The 19,780-nt window shown below is 40.7% G+C and overlaps 1 protein-coding gene across 1 annotated transcript in view; it reads right to left on the bottom strand.

The window, feature by feature from the left end:
- The window catches only part of GALNTL6 (polypeptide N-acetylgalactosaminyltransferase like 6), a 1,544,427-nt gene that overhangs the window by 79,946 nt on the left and 1,444,701 nt on the right, over positions 1-19,780 (bottom strand). Inside the window, exon 8 of the mRNA XM_055428017.1 lies at positions 17,683-17,790. Coding sequence (XP_055283992.1) covers positions 17,683-17,790 — 108 coding nt within the window. The remainder of the gene's footprint in view (positions 1-17,682; positions 17,791-19,780) is intronic.

Below are 19,780 nucleotides of genomic sequence, written 5' to 3'. Positions count from 1 at the left end.
AACCCTAAAGACTCAATAAAAACTGTTAGAACTAATAAAAAATTCAGTAAAGTTGCAGGATACAAAATCAATATACAAAAATCTGTTGCATTTCTATACACTAATAATGACCTATCAGAAAGATAAATTCAAATAGAATCTCATTTGCGATTGCAACAAAAGAATACAGCACCTAGGAATAAATTAAACCAAGAAGATGAAAGACCTGTATTTTGAAAACTGTAAGATATTAACAAAAGGAAACGTATTTCCATACAAATTGTGAAATTATTTGTTCTTGCTCTGTGAAAAACACCATTGGTAGCTTGATAGGGATTGCATTGAACTTATAAATTACTTTGGGTAATATATTCATTTTCACAATATTTATTCTTCCAATCCATGAACACGGTATATTTCTCCATCTATTAGTGTCCTCTCTGATTTCTTTCACCAGTGTTTTAAGTTTTCTATATATAGGTCTTTTGTTTCTTTAGGTAGATATATTCCTAAGTATTTTATTCTTTTCATTGCAATGGTGAATGGAATTGTTTCCTTAATTTCTCTTTCTATTTTCTCATTGTTAGTGTATAGGAATGCAAGGGATTTCTCTGTGTTGATTTTATATCCTACAACTTTACTATATTCATTGATTAACTCTAGTAATTTTCTGGTAGAGTCTTTAGGGCTTTCTGTATAGAGGATCATGTCATCTGCAAACAGTGAGTTTTACTTCTTTTTTTCCAATTTGGATTCCTTTTATGTGTTTTTCTGCTCTGATTGCTGTGGCCAAAACTTCCAGAACTATGTTGAATAGTAGTGGTGAGAGTGGGCACCCTTGTCTTGTTCCTGACTTTAGGGGAAACGCTTTCAGTTTTTCACCATTGAGGATAATGTTTGCTGTGTGTTTGCCATATATAGCTTTTATTATGCTGAGGAATGTTCCTTCTATTCCCGTCTTCTGGAGGGTTTTGATCATAAATGGATGTTGAATTTTGTCAAAGGCTTTCTCTGCATCTATTGAGATAATCATATGATTTTTATTTTTCAGTTTGTTAATGTGGTGTATTACGTTGATTGATTTGCGGATATTGAAGAATCCTTGCATCCCTGGGATAAAGCCCGCTTGGTTATGATGTATGATCTTTTTAATATGTTGTTGGATTCTGATTGCTAGAATTTTGTTAAGGATTTTTGCATCTATGTTCATCAGTGATATTGGCCTGTAGTTTTCTTTTTTTGTGGGATCTTTACCAGGTTTTGGGGTTAGGGTGATGGTGGCCTCATAGAATGAGTTTGGAAGTTTACCTTCCTCTGAAATTTTCTGGAAGAGTTTGAGTAGGATAGGTGTTAGCTCTTCTCTAAATTTTTGGTAGAATTCAGCTGTGAAGCCGTCTGGACCTGGGCTTTTGTTTGCTGGAAGATTTCTGATTACAGTTTCAATTTCTGTTCTTGTGATGGGTCTATTCAGATTTTCTATTTCTTCCTGGTTCAGTTTTGGAAAGTTGTACTTTTCCAAGAATTTGTGCATTTCTTCCAAGTTGTCCATTTTATTGGCATATAATCGCTGATAGTAGTCTCTTATGATCCTTTGTATCTCTGTGTTGTCCTTTGTGATCTCTCCCTTTTCATTTCTAATTTTATTGATTTGGTTCTTCTCCCTTTGTTTCTTGATGAGTCTGGCTAGTGGTTTGTCAATTTTATTTACCCTCTCAAAGAACCAGCTTTTGACTTTGTTGATTTTTGCTATGGTCTCTTTTGTTTCTTTTGCATTTATTTCTGCCCTGATTTTTACGATTTCTTTCCTTCTACTAACCCTGGGGTTCTTCATTTCTTCCTTTTCTAGTTGCTTTAGGTGTAGAGTTAGGTTATTTAAAAAACCTCAAATAGCCAAAGCAATCTTGAGAAAGAAGAATGGAACTGGGGGAATCAACCTGCCGGACTTCAGGCTCTACTACAAAGCCACAGTCATCAAGACAGTATGGTACCAGCATAAAGACAGAAATATAGATCAATGGAACAAAATAGAAAGCCCAGAGATAAATCCATGCACCTATGGACACCTTATCTTTGACAAGGGAGGCAAGAATATTCAATGGAGAAAAGACAAACTCTTTAACAAGTGGTGCTGGAAAAACTGGTCAACCACTTGTAAAGAATGAAACTAGAACACTCCCTAACATCATACACAAAAATAAACTCAAAATGGATTAAAGATATAAATGTAAGAGCAGAAACTATAAAACTCCTAGAGGAGAACATAGGCAAAACACTCTCCAACATAAATCACAGCAGGATCCTCCATGACCCACCTCCCAGAATATTGGAAATAAAAGCAAAAATAAACAAATGGGACCTAATTAAAATTAAAAGCTCCTGCACAGCAAAGAAAACTATAAGCAAGGTGAAAAGACAGCCTTCAGAATGGGAGAAAATAATAGCAAATGAAGCAACTGATTAATCTCAAAAATATACAAGCAACTCCTGCAGCTCAAATAAACAACCAAAATAAGCAACCAAATAAACAACCAAATCAAAAAATGGGCCAAAGAACTAAACAGACATTTCTCCAAAGAAGACATACCTACAGATTCCACATACATACAGAAGCCACATACAGATGGCTAACAAACACATGAAAAAATGCTCAACATCACTCATTATCAGAGAAATGCAAATCAAAACCACAATGAGGTACCGTTTCATGCCAGTCAGAATGGCTGCTATCCCAATGTCTACAAGCAATAAATGCTGGAGAGGGTGTGGAGAAAAGGGAACCCTCTTACACTGTTGGTGGGAATGCAAACTAGTACAAACACTATGGAGAACAGTGTGGAGATTCCTTAAAAAACTGGAAATAGAAGTGCCATACAACCCAGCAATCGCACTCCAGGGCATACACACCAAGGAAACCAGAATTGAAAGAGACACATGTACTCCAATGTTCATTGCAGCACTGTTTATAATAGCCAGGACATGGAAGCAACCTAGATGTCCATCTGCAGACGAATGGATAAGAAAGCTTTGGTACATATACACAATGGAGTATTACTCAGCCATTAAAAAGAATACATTTGAGGCAGTTCTAATGAGGTGGATGAAACTGGAGCCTATTATACAGAGTGAAGTAAGCCAGAAAGAAAAACACCAATACAGTATACTAACTCATATATATGGAATTTAGATGATAACAATAACCCTGTATACAAGACAGCAAAAGAGACACAGATGTATAAAACAGTCATTTGGACTCTGTGGGAGAGGGTGAGGGTGGGATGATTTGGGAGAATGGCATTGAAACATGGATATTATCATATGTGAAATGAATCGCCAGTCAAGTTTCGATGCATGATATAGGATGCTCGGGGCTGGTGTACGGGGATGAACCAGAGGGATGGGATAGGGAGGGAGGTGGGAGGGGGGTTCAAGATGGGGAACATATGTACACCCGGGGCAGATTCATGTCAATGTATAGCAAAACCAGTACAATAATGTAAAGTAATTAACCTCTAATTAAAATAAATAAATTAAAAAAATGATAAAAAATAAAGGAAACGAAGATGACACAAATAAGTGGAGAAATATTCCATGCTCTTGATTGGAGGAATTTAACAGGCATACTTCTGAAATATTGCAAGTTTGGTTCCAGACCACCATAGTAGAGCAATTATCACAATGAAATAAGTCACATGAATTTTTGGTTTCCCAGTGCATATAAAAGTTATGTTTATACTATACTATAGTGTATTATTTAAATTATACCACAGTTTATTAACTGTACAATTCATACCTTAAGTAAAAATATTTTATTGCTAAATATTACTAGCCATTTTCTGTGACTTCAGAAAGTCATAGACTTTTTGCTGGAGGAAGTTCTTGCCTCGCTGCTCGTGGCTGCTGACTGGTCAGGATGATGGTTACTGAGGGTGAAGAGTGGCTGTGGCAATTTCTTAGGCTAAGACAACAGTGAAGTTTGCCAGGTTGATTGACTTTCCTTTCACAGATGATTTCTCTGGCATTCAGTGCTGTTGAATAGCATTGGTAAAACTTCATCTCAGAACTTCAAAATTGGAGTCAATCTTCTCAAAACCTGCCACTACTTTACCAACTGAGTTTATGTCATTTTATAAATCCTTTGTTGTCATTTCCCATGTGGGGCTAGTGGTAAAGAACTTGTCAGGCAGTGCAGGAGACATGAGGGATGTGGATTTGATCCCTGGTTCCAGAAAATCCCCTGGAGAAGGAAATGGCAACCCACTCCAGTATATTCTTGCCTGGAAAATTCCATGGACAGAGGAGCCTGCTGGGTTACAGTCCATGGATTCACAAAGAGTCAAACCTGACTGAAGCTGACTTAGCATGCACAGCATGCATTGGCAGGAGGACTTGGTTTCCTCTGTGGGGGCCTCTCTACAGGGCTGCTTGAGTTTCCTTGTCCTGACATGGCAGCCAGATTTCCCCCAATCCACCCATCCAAGAGATCAAGGTGGAAGCTAAAATAAGTGCCTTTTATGACCTAGCTGCGGAATCTCCCTATGTGCGTAGGGGTAGAGACTCCCCCTGCCAATGCAGGAGATACAAGAAATGTGAGTCCAATCCCTGGGTCGAGAAGATCCCCTGGAGTGGGAAGTGGCAACCCACTCCAGTATTCTTGGCTAGAGAATCCCATGGCAGAGGAGCCTGGGGGGCTATAGCCCCTGGAGTCACAGATAGTCAAACACGATTGAGTGACTGAGGACACCTGGAAGCCAAACTAGGGTGACAGGATAGAAAAGTATGCTTTCTGTTTTGTTTTATTTTTTTCATCCATTAAGACCATATTAGGCTGAGACTGAGGGTCAGAATATGATGGAGTTATTCTTTTTTTATTGAAAGATAATTGCTTTACAGAATTTTGTGGTTTTCTGTCATACATCAACGAGAATCAGTCATAGGTACACCCATGTTCGATGGAGTTATTTTTCATGACTTGGCGTGAAAATTGTTGAAGGGAGTCCAAAAGAAACAGGTGTTTCTGTGTCCCAGTGAGGAACCACACTGTGTAGGGCCCACAGCCAGATGATGGCCATGATGTCCAGGTCTCTCCAGCATTCAAACACGTTCTGGCACTTTGAGCACTGAAGTGCTGGTTTCTCTGGATACAGCACCACTAGCTGGAAGCTGATGCTCTTACTGTGAATGATGGTGGTGGTGTGGCTTCCCCAGTGACTTCGCAGGCAGGGGACAGAGGCAGGTGGGGGTACAAGGCTAGGGGCAAATCTGGAGGGATGCAGAGTGGACCACTTCTGATGTCCCTGTATGTGAGCATGCAGAGGAAGCCTTTGGGGGTTTCTAGAGACACCTGAAAATGGTTGGAAGGGCATTCATCTGGCAATCAAGCAAATGGTGTCTCACTCTATCACAAAGTGAGTACAAAGGGCAGTGTGATCTCATTTGTGGATGATGACTGTTAATGCAGACACACACATACATATATAAAAATCACAACCAGCATTTTCTAACCATCAGTCAAGGAGAGTATCAGGCGTCTTGTTCCCCCACAGCAAGCATTCCAACAAACTGTGGTTGAACTAAATGATGCTAAACCATTGTTCCATCTGATATTAGAAGACCCTGTTTTATTTTCCATACTACTTTCAAAAAAGGCAAAAAAGAAGAAAAATCCTCTTAATAGCTCACACAGTGTTCTTAGGTTGAAAATGATATCTGTTTCAAAGTTTAGGCAACCTGTGAAATCTTATTTTTATAAACTGTTTTCAAAATTAGGACATCAAGGTCATTCAGACACCACAAAGCCACCCATCGGTTTGTGACCATTTCTCAGCTTACAGACTGCTGCTGCTTCTGCTGCTTTAAGTCGCATCAGTAGTGTCCGACTCTGTGCGACCCCATAGACAGCAGCCCACCAGGCTCCTCCGTCCATGGGATTATCCAGACAAGAATACTGGGGTGGGTTGCCATTGCCTTCTCCATCCATACATGACTGCTAGAAAAACCATAGATTTGACTAGAAGGACCTTGGTTGGCAAAGTAATGTCTCTGTTTTTTAATATTCTGTCTAGGTTGGTCATAGCTTTTCTTCCAAGAAGCAAGCATTTTTTAATTTCATAGCTGCAGTCATCATCTGCAGTGACTTTGAAACCCCCTAAAATAAAGTCTCTCGCTGTTTCCATTCTTTCTCCATCTATTTGCCATGAAGTGAGGGGACTGGATGCCATGATCTTCGTTTTTTTGATTGCTGAGTTTTAAGCCAACTTTTTCAGTCTCCTCTTTCACTTTCATCAAGAGGCTCTTTATTTCCTCTTCACTTTCTGCTATAAGAGTGGTGTCATCAGTATATCTGAGGTTATTGATATTTCTCCCAGCAATCTTGATTCCAGCTTGGGCTTCATCCAGCCCGGCATTTCACATGATGTACTCTGCATAGAAGTTAAATAAGCAGGGTGACAATATACAGCCTTGACGTACTCCTTTTCCAATTTGGAACCAGTCTTTTGTTCCTTGTCCGGTTCTAACTGTTGCTTCTTGACCTGCATACAGATTTCTCAGGAGGCAGCTAAGGTGGTCTGGTATTCCCATCTCTTAAAGAATTTGCCACAGTTTGTTGTGATTTACACAGTCAAAGGCTTTGGCATAATCAACAAAGCAGAAATAGATGTTTTTCTGGAACTCTGTTGCTTTTTCAATGATCCAAAGGATGCTGGCAGTTTGATCTGTGATTCCTCTGCCTTTTCTAAAACCAGCTTGAACATCTGGAAGTTTGTGGTTCACGTACGGTTGAAGCCTGGCTTGGAGAACATGAGCATGACTTTGCTAGTGTGTGAGGTACAGACTAGCAAGTGGAGTTGTTTTCTCCACCGTGAATGACATCACAAAGTAGATGTGAGACTTCCCTGGTGGTCTGGTGGTTGGGAAGTGGCCCTCCAATGCAGCAGGTTCAGGTTTGATCCCTGGTCAGGGGACTGAGGTCCCACGTGCCTTGTGGCCTAAAAACCACAATCATGGGGTGGAGGCAGTGCTGTGACAAATTAATTCACTGGACTTAAAAAAATGGTCCACATTTAAAAAAGAGTCTTTGAAAAAAAGGAGATATGCTTGGGCTGGAATTTCAGTCAGAGATGAGATTCTTGCCATGAACTAGTAAACTATTGGAAACAAGGGAGTGTAGAATGGAAAGGACACAGCAGAGACCTCCAGCAGAGTGTCACTTTGCATTTACACATCTCAGCATAAGAAGTTAATTTCTCCCAATGAATCCTCCCAGCCAGGTGCTCCTGTGGCTTTATTGTCCAACTGAGGTCCCAAAAGACAGAATCTGAAAGCACCAGTGTTGCTCCCTCTTGTGAGAGTGCTTTTTTTTTTTTGTTATGCAGATTGTGGTATGCTGAAATATTTTAATGTGCTTAAATTTCAGCAGCTTAATTTTGTAGCAGCAGGGACCTATTTGTTTAGACAAGCTTTATCCTTTCTGAAGCTCCAGTGGAGTTGTGAATGCAGGAAAATGTTCAGTTCTAATGGGGATAATGATGAAAATGCAATTATAAATTCCCCAGCCCACAGACAGCGCTCACCATGTTTGTTTCTCAAGTGCTTTGAAAAAAGAAATGTATATGAATGCTAACTAACAAGAGGGTGCCAAGGTGCTCTAGGTAGAAGAAAGAGAAACCAAAAGCAGACTGGGTAAGTTTGCACTGGAAAGTAAAAATAATCCCCAACTTAATTTTATTAAAAATGACAAGGTAAAAAATGATTAATCCTGATGGTCAATTATCGTGTAAATATTTAGGATCCCTACTTAAAGATTGTTCATGCACGCTCAGTCACTGAGCCATATCAGACTCTTTGCAACCCATGGATTTCAGTCTGCCAGGCTTCTTTCTCTGTCTTGGGATTTCTCAGGCAAGAATACTGGAGTGGGTTGTCATGCCCTCCTCCATGGGATCTTCCTGACCCAGGGATTGAACCCAGGTCTCCTGTGTCTTCTGCATTGACAGGCTAATTCTTAACCACTGAACTTCCTGTCTCTAAAAAATCTTCCAATATGGTGAACAAAAAACTGATGTGAAATGTTGGGTCTCACTCACTAGATAGACCAAGAAATCCTGAATATTGTCTCTAAAGCTTGGAGATTGCTTATCTTAACTACAGCCTGTGTTTTATATCTGTGAAAATAGCAGGTAATTGATTCACAAGTCAGCTGAGTGAGAAGTTGGGGAGAAAGAACTGAGAAATATCTGGAATGATTAAACAGAGCAAAATAATGTTGGGAAGAAGATTGCATTTGTGGGAGTTTTGGGGGAAAATATGTAGAGAAAATAAACAAGAAGACCAGAAAAAGTTAGTTTTGAGCAGTTTGGTGGGAAATGGCTGAGTTTTTAAATAATATTGTCTTCATCTTGCATACTTTGTTCATGAAACTTCCAAATGGCAAGAGACTGTAGCCATCAACAGCTTGCTACTTCTCTCTCTCTCTTTTAAAAAATATTTATTTGGCTGCAGCGGGTCTTAGTTGCTGCATTTGACTTAGCTGTGGTATTCGGGATCTAGTTTCCTGACCAGGGACTGAACCCGCCCCTCCTGCTTTAGCTACTGGACCTCCAGGGAAGTCCCCCTCTTTCTTTTCTGGTGTCTGTGTTTGGTAAGAAAATTCTATGGCTTACCTCCATATTGTTTAAGTATTTTCAAGGCAAAGTGTGATTCTGCCGTTTTTCTTTTTTTGTTTTTTGTTGCAATAATAGATAAAAACATGGACACATAAAAACAATTCTGAGACTACTAGAGTTGGAATTAGGGAGTGGGTGAGGGTCAAGTCGTGGGGAATACACTTGCGTTTCCCATTTCCCATCTCTTCTTCCTTGGTCCTTGGCAGATGGAATAGTCTTACTTTTTCCCATTTTCCTCATGCAAAATAAGTGCTCAAAAAAGAGGCATCATTGAAGGGCTAGTACAGTGTTGTGCTGGCAGAAGCTTATTTCCAGTAGGACGTGTCCTTGGGTGAGGTGACATTCTATTACAAAGCAGAGACTTGATTTAATTAAAAGGTCCAATGCTCTTGGTTTAGGATATGGGGCAAGCTGTATACATTCTGCCTGGCACTTGGTAGGCACATGATAAATATTTATTGAAGAATTTCTGCAGCCTGAGCCTTATTTGTGGCTGGAGATGACATCTATCTTCATAGCATGCTATGGACTCATCAAATCTTAATGATTTATTGAATCATTATTGTCAGGTAATGAAGGTATGATTGATTTTTAGGAAGGCTATCAGGAAAAATGATGAAATATTATTTATGAAAGATGCTTGGAATAAAAATTTCAATGTAGAGATTCCTCAAAAAAATAAAAATTGAACTAATCTAGGATTCACCTATCCCACTTCTGAGTATTTATCTGAAGAATATGAAAATGCTAATTTGAAAAAATATATGCACCCTCATGTTCAACGAAGCATTATTTACAATAGCCAAGATATGGAACAACCTAAGTGCCCATCAACAAATGAAAAAATAAAACATGCAGTATACATACACAATAGAATATTACTCAGCCATAAAAAGATGAAATCTTGCCATTTGTAACCTGGGTGGACCTTAAGGGGATTATACTAAGTGAAATAAGTCAGATGGAGAAAGACAAATATCACGATTCTACTTAAGTGTGGAATATAAAAGCAAAGACACAAAAACACCTGGAATAAATGAACACACTAAACTAAACCAAAGCAAACATGTAGACTCAGAGAACAGCGCAGGGTCACAGAGGGGAGTGGCCAGGATGACTAAAGAGGACCAACTATATGGTGATCGATGAAAACTAAATGTCTGGTGCTGAGACTGCAGTGAATACAAAAATAGAAATATAATGCTGTACACATGAAACTGACATAATGTTATATCAGTTTTATCTCAATGTAAAATAAATTTTGACAGCTTCCCTGGTGGCTCAGTGGTAAAGAATTCACCTCCCAATGCAGAAGACACAGTTTCAATCCCTGGTCTGGGAAGATTCCACATGCCTCGGAGCTACCTACAACTACTTTGCCTGTGCTCTAGAGCCTGGGAGCTGCAACTAAGAAGCCTGCATGCCCTAGAGTCCATGCTCTGCAGCAGGAGAAGCCACCACAACGAGAAGCCTGTGCAACTAGAGAGTAGCTCCCGCTCGCCGAAGCTAGAGGAAAGCCTGAGAAGCAGTGGAGACCCAGCAAAGCCAGTGATTAAAATTATAAAAAATAAAATTTAAAAGTTCCGTCTAAATAGGAAATATTATGTTTTGAAATATGTCTGGGAAGGGAGAGACATCCATAATAACAGTAGGTGAACCATCTTTAATTTTTGCCAGGAATGTCGGTTAGCCTTATTGCTCTTTTGGTTATACTATAAGGAAGAATTGAAAGTAGTTACTGATTTGAGAGGAAGTGTTCTTGCCTGGAGAATCCCAGGGACGGGGGAGCCTGGTGGGCTTCCGTCTATGGGGTCACACAGGGTCGGACACGACTGAAGTGACTTAGCAGCAGCAGCAGCAGCTTCTGCATAGAAGTCCTAGCCATTTATGAAGACCACCGTTTGGGAACAATTCATCATCATCTTCTGCTCTTGGGGAGGGGGAAGCCCATGATAGGTCACCATGCCCCTGAACTTGAGGACAGTTCCAAATGGTGCGTCTGGATTCCGAGGCGCTGGCTGCTGTTGGTGGCCAAGGCTGTGGCGTCACTGCTCATGCCTGCAGGGCATCATCATGAGAGTCCACAGATGGACGGTCATCTGGGAGAAGGATCGCTTTGTGGGGAGTGGGGGGTAGATTTCCCACTCGTCACCATGTTGGATGCTTTCTTGACAACTTTATTTTCTGATATGAAACTAGTCCTTTTGGTCTTGTTCATGCTTTTGCTCAACTGATATATTCTTCTGAGATAAACAAAGGAACGTGTCTGCATGTGTCAGATGTTGCTTGCTATTTCAGCTGCTCTGGCAGGGTGGCTGACGCCATGGTGCACAGTGAATTGCTCACTGCTGGACTTTGGATGGTCTCGCTTTGACACTGAAGCCCCCTCCTCCCCTTCCCTTCCCTTCTGCTTTTGTTGGTCAGTCGCTAAGTTGTGTCCTACTCTTTGAGACCCCATGGACTATACCCGCCAGGCTCCTCTGTCCGTGGGATTGAACTTGTGTCTCCTGCGTTGACAGGTGGGTTCTTTACCACTGAGCCACCGGGGAAGCCGCCTCCATCAATTCAAGGGTCTGAGATTATCTACGGTATCAGTGGGGCGGATGTCCCCAGGGATGAGGCTCAAGGAGAAAGTCACCCTAAGAAACACATCAGAAAGTCACTCGCAGCTGACAAAGGCAAGACAGCTCTGTCCACCACACAAGCAAAGCACAATAACCACAGGAAATCTTCAAACCTCATTGAATCCTGCTAAGAAACCCTAAGTAAATATATAAAGTCAAAATATCTGTAACATCCGTGTGGATCACAGTGTAGGCTATAGGATCATTAAAGGATAATTTGTTATTACAGAACATATATCACTATATATTAATAGATGAAATTATGCTAAATATTACTTAGGAGACCTACTTTCTCTTCTGTTAAATCATAATGCCAGCCATACTGTTATAAACCCTATACAAAAGTTTCATTTCAGTTCAGTTGCTCAGTCGTGTCTGACTCTTTGTGACCCCATGAATCTCATACACCAGGCCTCCCTGTCCATCACCAACTCCTGGAGTTTACCCAGATGGCCATCCAGCCATCTCATCCTCTGTCATCCCCTTCTCCTGCCCTCAATCCCTCCCAGCATCAGAGTCTTTTCCAATGAATCAGCTCTTTGCATGAGTTGGCTAAAGTATTGGAGTTTCAGCTTCAGCATCAGTCCTTCCAGTGAACACCCAGGACTGATCTCCTTTAGGATGGACTGGTTGGATCTTGCAGTCCAAGGGACTCTCAAGGGTCTTCTCCAACACCACAGCTCAAAAGCATCAATTCTTCAGTGATCAGCTTTCTTCACAGTCCAACTCTCACATCTATACGTGACCACTGGGAAAACTGTAGCCTTGACTAGATGAACCTTTATTGGCAAAGTAATGTCTCTCCTTTTTAATATGCTGTCTAGGCTGGTCATAACTTTCCTTCCAAGGAGTAAGTATCTATACAAAAGTTTATCCATAAGTAAATGATGTAAGACACCAATCCACCAATCTCATTCCATTGTGAGTCTGATGGTTTTACTCAACCCTTGTGACATTGGGATTGTCACATACAGGGTGTGGGACTGTGTGAATTTCCTGTCCCTGTTGGGGCTGCTAGTTATGAGAAGTGAGGTTTGTGCTCATCTAGTTCATCGTTTATACTTCCAGGGCCTAGCACAGTGCCCGGTTTGATAAGTATTTTTTATTTTTTAATGAAAATTCCTTTCTTTTTTTTTTTAAATGAAAATTTCTTGGTGAAGAAAATCTGGCAAATATATATATATATATATATATATTTTTTTTTTTTTTGGTGGGCTCTGAGAACTGTGGGCGGGAAGTCTGTGCACATCTCCCAGGTCTGGTTCTCCCTGAGTGGTGGTTGCTTAGAAGCCAGCTTGTCAAAATCCAGCCTCAGACCCATCTCTTTCTTTGGCCCCTGTGTCTGTGTGGGTATCATCATTCTTTCATCTTGTCCCTGCGTCTATTTTTGCACAGTGTGGCAAAGCCATGAAAATCTCTTAGAAAGTTTTCTTTAGAGATGCTTCTTGCATTCAAAACGCTACCTTCTTTAGTCTTTCTCTCCTTTAATATTGACCTGCTGGTTGATCTTTCCATTTTACGCCTTCTCTTTTTACCCAGGCACTTCCTGTTCAAGAATCAAAAGTGCCTCCCTGCAGTCTGTAGGGAAAAGGGACACGCCTCGGTCTGCTTTCTAGGGGACCACTGCACCTAGTTTAACCACAGCAGCTCAAGCTCAGTTGTTTGTCACTCTGCGTACCTGGCCCTCTGCGCCGGCCAAGCCTACCTGGGACTCCCAGCCGCTCCTGTTTGCTGTGAGCCCTGGACAGACAGTCCCTGCTTCTGCTCACTGGATGCTTAATCTCTGTCCCGTTTAATGTGAGTTACATTTTTAAGTGTCATAGGTCATTCCGCACAATAAATTATTATGGGAATTTGACTTTGGCGTCATAGCTCTTATCCTGAAATTTGGATAATGGTTGCCTTATATGCAAGATGAAATTTAAAAAGGAAAAATTATCCATCTTATGTTGATGGTCAAACACAAACAGATTCAGAACCCCAATTTGGGCATCCCTTAGACACTTAGAGTGGGAGCTGCTGACTTTAAAAATAGTCACAACCGAAAAGTTGAGAGTTGTGTTTTATTCCATGGAAACTTTTAGGACTTAAGCCCGAGAGGCAGCATCTCAAGTAGCCCTGAGAGAACTGTTCCAAGGAGGTGGCGAGGAGACTCAGAATATATAGGAGTTTTGCAACAAAGGGCAGGTAGTCTGAATATCAAGAGATTATTATTAATTAAAGAAACCCAGATATCTTAAGGAAGTTAGCACTTTACTATACATGGGATGATGCAAGAGTCTGGGCTCACTGAAATCACTCCTTTTATATGCATCTCACATCTGGGGCCAGCATCCTGTGATTTTCACATCCTGAGTCCCTCGGTGCTCCCTGTAGGGAGTGGCAGCAGCCTGGCGGCTGTTGATGGCAGGTATTTTTCTCCTTCCTGAGTTCCCTGCAGGGCTGGGATTGCTGATGAGTATGACATCCTTGTTTATAGATATGGCAAGAAGTATTCCAGTTCTCAGGGTTGGCATCTACTTTGTCTCCCACATGGCCACGTGAACCGCTGGGACCCCCACCCACAGATGTGGGGCTGCCTGCCCTGCGAGGGGCCCCCTGGGGACGTGCCCTGCGGGGACCACGTTGTGCTGCATCAGCTGGCATGTTTAGCTGTGGAATGGTGGTTCTGCTCCTGTCACGTCACCTGCCCCACGTCCAAGGGCATGATGGCCCCAAGCACACCGGCACGCCAAGGTGCCTGTGATGGGTTCTGCAGAGCTTGTGGCTCATGTCACAGCCTGTCACGGGGGAGGGTCTTCTCGGAGGGTGACCAGTCAGTCGCTTGGCTGTGTAACCCAGCTGCTCTCGCCTCCATGTGTAGGACAGTCCGTGCCATCCCAAGGAGGGGATGCCGTCACCTCAGCCCTGGGGACATGCTGATCCCCCTGCAGCACCCCTGCAGGAACTGGCTGTTTGCTCCAAGTGAGAGGGTGCTGCAACTGTGCCTGGCGTACTGACACTCGACCCTGAGCCAGAGTGGGAGAACATCTGGTTTTGTTCATGACATGTGAATACTCTGGTTACCAGATGAAGCGGCATTGTAGGGCATGATGTCCCAGCTTTTTGCTTTGTGTGGGAACTGACATAGGCACGTTCTAATTTTTAATTTTGCCAAATAAGGGCATTAATGAAAATCTACTCATCTCATATTCTGTCATAAGAAGGAAAAAGAAAGCCTAAAATTACTGAATGAGAAGATGTTATTAAATGGAATAGATTTAGCTTTGTGATTCTTATTTTCCTCTGTTCACTGAGACGGGGTGAAAACTGTCCAGGAATGGGTCCACTGGTCCTAAGTTTGGGAACCATGGTTCTGTGACCTGTGGTCATTTAGTGAAGCTTTAGGTCCTCGTTTAGTTTGCTAACTAGGGCACCCTCTCCTCCTTCCCCCACCACGCACGTCTTTGCAACACCTTCAAACTACTGGCTTGTCCTCTGATGATTTCCTGTGTGGATATCTTGTCCCTTCCAGCCAAACTGTGATGCTAGGTAAATAGAAGGCACTGAATAGCTAATCATTTTAATTTATTTCTGTAACATATGCTGGTCTGCTGTTTGGAGGACTGCAGGCTACTGATGCGTGTGTTGTGTCTGTGTGTGTGTGTTTGGACATCAGCCAGAGTCCTCTATACACATAGGAACATAAGTGCAGAATGCACATTTTTGAAGAATGAGGGGCTTCTCAGATGGCGCCAGTGGTAAAGAACCCACCCACCAATGCTTGAGATAGAAGAAATGTGGGTTCAATCCCTGAGTCGGAAATATCCCCTGGGAGGAGGACATGGCTACCCTCTCCAGTATTCTTGCCTGGAGAATCCCATGGACAGAGCAGCCTGGAGAATTGCAAAGAGTCAGACACGACTGAAGCGGCTTAGCACAAAGCACAAAGCAAGCTTTGCCATAAGAAAACAAGCCTGTGGAGTTTTCTCCATCTTTCTCTCTGTTTCCTACAAAGCTGGAAGGATGGACTCCCTGTTTCATGGATGTGGCCCTACATTTGAGCCTCTTCAAGCTCTCCTCATTTTTGATGATTTAGTGATTCTGCAGGGTGTAGCCAGTAGCTGAGATTCTCCCACAAAATATCAGAATTGTTTTTCATTTTAATGCTTTTTATTTTTAAAAAATGATAAAATATTTCTCAGAGTGACAGCTGAGCTTGAATATTTATGACTTTCTGATTGCTCTAGCAGTTTAGAAAAAAAAATTAAAAATGAGCCCTCAAGTAAAATTTAAGTGGAAAAGATTAAAATTCAGAATTATGGACTTTTAAACATTTGAATAAATACTCTTGGCTGGGAAATTTTATGTGCCTGTCCTAGTTTCCCTACACTTGACAGTCCTTGAAAAAGGACTTAAATTCTTTCTTGAAAATATGTAGACAGTGTTATTTTTGGAAGATAAACTTTTCTGTATCAGCACAACTCCCCCTACCCCAAAGCTGTCCGCCTGCCCATCCCCAGCTACTAGACTTCTACTTTTGGCTAAAATCCAAGCACAAGTGGGGAGCATATGAGTGGGTGAAGTGGGTAAATGACAAAACATCATTATCTTTGGGATATTTTAAACTGGCACCCACACGGCTGACTTACCTGTGTGTGCTCAACACTGTTCAGTCCCTTCCATTTTGGGACATTCTCACTGTTTTCCCGAATGAGTTTTCAGGTTCAAATGTATTAAGTCTTATGACTAAATTAGATTCTCTTTCCTTACCCCAAATGCAGTTGTTTAATTGCTTTGTGATTTTGTGATTGGTTTCTCTTCTTCAAATCATATGTTTCTCTAATGATTTAATAGATTATGTTATTCATGCCTGATTAATCTTTTAGGAGGGGAGAATAACCTGTCTCCCTCCCTTCAAGGTGCATGTAGTGTAACTTTATCACTATCAATTCAAACTGCCATAAGAGAAGTTATGGATATGCCTGAGAAAATAGACACAGTTGAGACAAATAATCTCAGAAAGGGAATAAGGCAGGATCCTCTCTCCCCAAAAGAGAGTCACTATAAATGAGAATTTTATTAAACTTCATTAAAATGTTTACATCTTAATAAGACCTGAGACCTGTGGCATTTTATTGTCTTAGTTTTTTTCTCATTCATTCATTCTTTCAACACATCTTTGTGAGTGACACTGACCCTTGTTCTAGGTGCTGGGAGAATAGTAGCAAATAACTCCAAGAAAAATTCTGGCTTTGTGAATTCTAATGAACTTTTTTTCTCTTTTTAATAAAAAGCTTATTGTGTGAGCTTACTGAAGTTTCTATAAAAGACTTGATTATATATTGCAGTCTTATTATTAAAGAAGCCAACGTGACTTATCTGGGATTAGATTCTTAGGGGAACATAGTGCAGAGGGTGGTGGTAAAACACCCCTCTTTTAGACGTGGGGTCCGAGTGGTAGTGGGTATACACTGTGGAGCCTGAAAGTGACCAGGGGCCAAGAGAAAGGATGTGGGAACAGGAAATGTCAGTATTGTTTACAGTAGATATTGTGACCACATTCTCCCAAACATTCTAAACAGCAGAGGAGGAAGTCATCCTGTGTTTGGTCCAAGAAAAAGGTTTTACTCAAAACAATATCTGAAAAAAATGTTGGACCTGGCCACTTTTTGGGATTTTGCAGATGAGGCAAAACCTTGGGCACAGCTGACCTTGTGTGCATGCATGCTGCAGTTCTGAATGAGAAGAAGGCAGAGTTGGGAAATACCTCTCTCATCTCCCGTTTACCCTTTTCTGCCTCTGACTTACTTATCCTTACCCCCAACCCCCACGGTACGGTTTAGACCTGGGATTAAACCCCTACTTATAAATGAGCCACTTAACTAAGCTTCCGTTTCCTCATCTAGGAAATGAAAATAAGAATACTAACTTCAGAAGGTGTAAGTGAAGATTAGTTATAATCATACTGGTGCTTCGAACTCAGTTGGGTCCAACTCTTTGCAACCCCATGGACTGTAGCCCTTCAGGCTCCTCTATCCATCGAATTCTCCAGGTAAGAATACTGGAGTGGGTTGCCATTCCCTTCTGTAGGGGATCTTCCTGACCTGGGGATTGAACCCAGGTCTCCCGCATTGCAGGCAGATTCTTTGCCATCTGAGTCACCATATATAAATATAAATATGATGTATGTGAAAGTGCTTTGATACAATTAGTAACAAGACTTAGCATCATAACTACTACTCCCTTAAGGAATGGAAATAAAACTCTGAGAAACACAGGAAGCTCTACGTTAAAAGCCTGCCCCATGGAATGGCCATGGGGTGGGTTTGTTTGTTAATCAGATGGTGCCTTTAATTAGATTATGTGTGAGGTTTCACATTCTGCCCATGGAAAGCCTTATCAAACCCGGCTCATTCTGATCCCCAGTTACTCACTCTTGCCAGGCTGGTCCCAGATGGAACTTTATAAGGGACGTACTTCCTGTAGATATGACCGACCCTGGAACATGGAACGTCAAACATTTCTCCTCCACACATCCAAACCTACAGAGGGGAAATTGGAAGTGCAATAAAAGAGAACAGTACATTTCATACAAAAGCCCCCAAAGTACTAGTAAGAGTTACACAAAATCTTAAAGTCTCTGTATCAGTAATTTCTATTTATTATCAATAGTTAGCCAGGAAAAAAACCCCACATTTTCATTTTTTTTAATTTATTTTTTAACTGGTGGAAACTTGCTTTGCAATTTTGTGTTGGTTTCTGCCTACAGCAATGCAAATCAGTCATATTATAGATAGTGTATATATATCTATCACTTTCCTCCTGAGCCTCCTCTGTACCCCCATCCTACCCTTCTAGGTCATCACAGAGTGCCAGGCTGCGCTCCCTGCCTTATTTAGCAACTTCTCACTGTTTTACACATGATAGTGTATATATGCAAGTGCTATTTTCTCAGTTTGTCCCACCCTCCCCTTGGCCTACTGTGTCCACAAGTCCACACTATACTAGGTTCATCAGTACCAGTTTTCTAGATTCCATATATTTGTGTTAGTTTTTCTCTTTCTGACTTATTTCACTCTATTCAAGAGACACTAGGTTCATCCATTTCACTATAACTGACACAGATTCATTCTTTTTTTGGACTGAGTGATAGTCCATTGAGTATATGTACCACAAACTCTTTATCCATTTACCTGTCAGTGGATATCTAGGTTGCTTCCATGTCCTGGTGATTGAAAATATAGCTGCAGTGAACGTTGGGGTACCTGTGTCTTTTAGAATGGTGGTTTTCTCAGGGCATATGCCCATTGGTGGGATTGCTGGGTCAGTTGGTAGTTTTATTCTTAGTTTTTTAAGGAATCTCCTTACTGTTCTCCATAGTGGCTGGATCAGTTTACATTCCCACCAACAGTGCAGGTGGGCTCCTTTTCTCCACATCCCCTTCAGCATTTGTTTGTAGATTTTTTGATGATGGCCATTCTGATGGGTGTGAGGTGATAGATACCTCATTGCAGTTTTGATTTGCATTTCTCTAATAATGAGTGATGTGGAGCATCTTTTCATGTGTTTATTGGCCATCTGTATGTCTTCTTTGGAGAAATGTCTGTTTAGACTCTGTTCATTTTTTGATTGGGTTGTTTATTTTTCTGATATTTAGCTGTATGAATTGCTTATATATTTTGGAGATTATCCCTTTGTCAGTTGCTTTGTTTGGAATTATTTTCTCCCATTCTAAGAGCTGTCTTTTCATCTTGTTTATAATTTCCTTTGCTGTGCAAAAGCTTTTATATTTTATTAGGTCCTATTTATTTATATTTTTCTTTTTATTTGCATTCATCTAGGAGGTAACCCCACATTTTTAAAAGCTCAGATTCATAAAAGTATACAACCAAAATATTAGTTAACTAAATCCAATTACCATAGATATGTTGACATTTTTAAAAGTTCTAGTAGAATTTTATTACAGCTATTGCATTACATTGGGGTTTAATGGTTGGAGGTCTTATTTATATAGATATTTGTTTTGACAATCTTGTGGAATAATTTGAGGAAATAACATTGGAATTTGAGTGTCAATTAAAAATTTAAAGTGTAAACATGAAATTTCTAAAATTGGTGAATGAGTTAAAGAACATAAGTATATCCATACTTTACATCTAGATTCTGAAACTTTCAGTAGAGCTTACTTAAAAAATCAGAGTTGTGTTATAATTTCTCCCCACCCCTGATCTTTTCTTAGGTATGGAAAATGATTGGTTAGCAATGTGAACTCAAGACATGGAAAAATCAGGATATCTGTTAAGATGCTGTACTTAAATTTAGTAACAAAAATTAATTGGTTGTATTTTACCATGACTACCCACTTGAACCACTAATCATGGTTTTATATAACAGGCTACTTACTATAAAAGAACTAATTATCAACACATAAATGCAGGCTTCATAAATGCTAGAGTTTTTAACTTTTCATTGCAAGAAAACAATTTAAAAGAAAGTTAGATAATTAACAGTTTTTTTACATTTATTTTTAAT

This window comes from Moschus berezovskii, chromosome 7, assembly GCF_049115385.1.
Source record: "Moschus berezovskii isolate FMDL1 chromosome 7, NW_MosBer_1.0, whole genome shotgun sequence".
NCBI classification, from domain to species: Eukaryota; Metazoa; Chordata; class Mammalia; order Artiodactyla; family Moschidae; genus Moschus; species Moschus berezovskii.
Note: the sequence above shows the minus strand (reverse complement) of the source record. Positions and strands in the feature narration are given on the sequence as shown.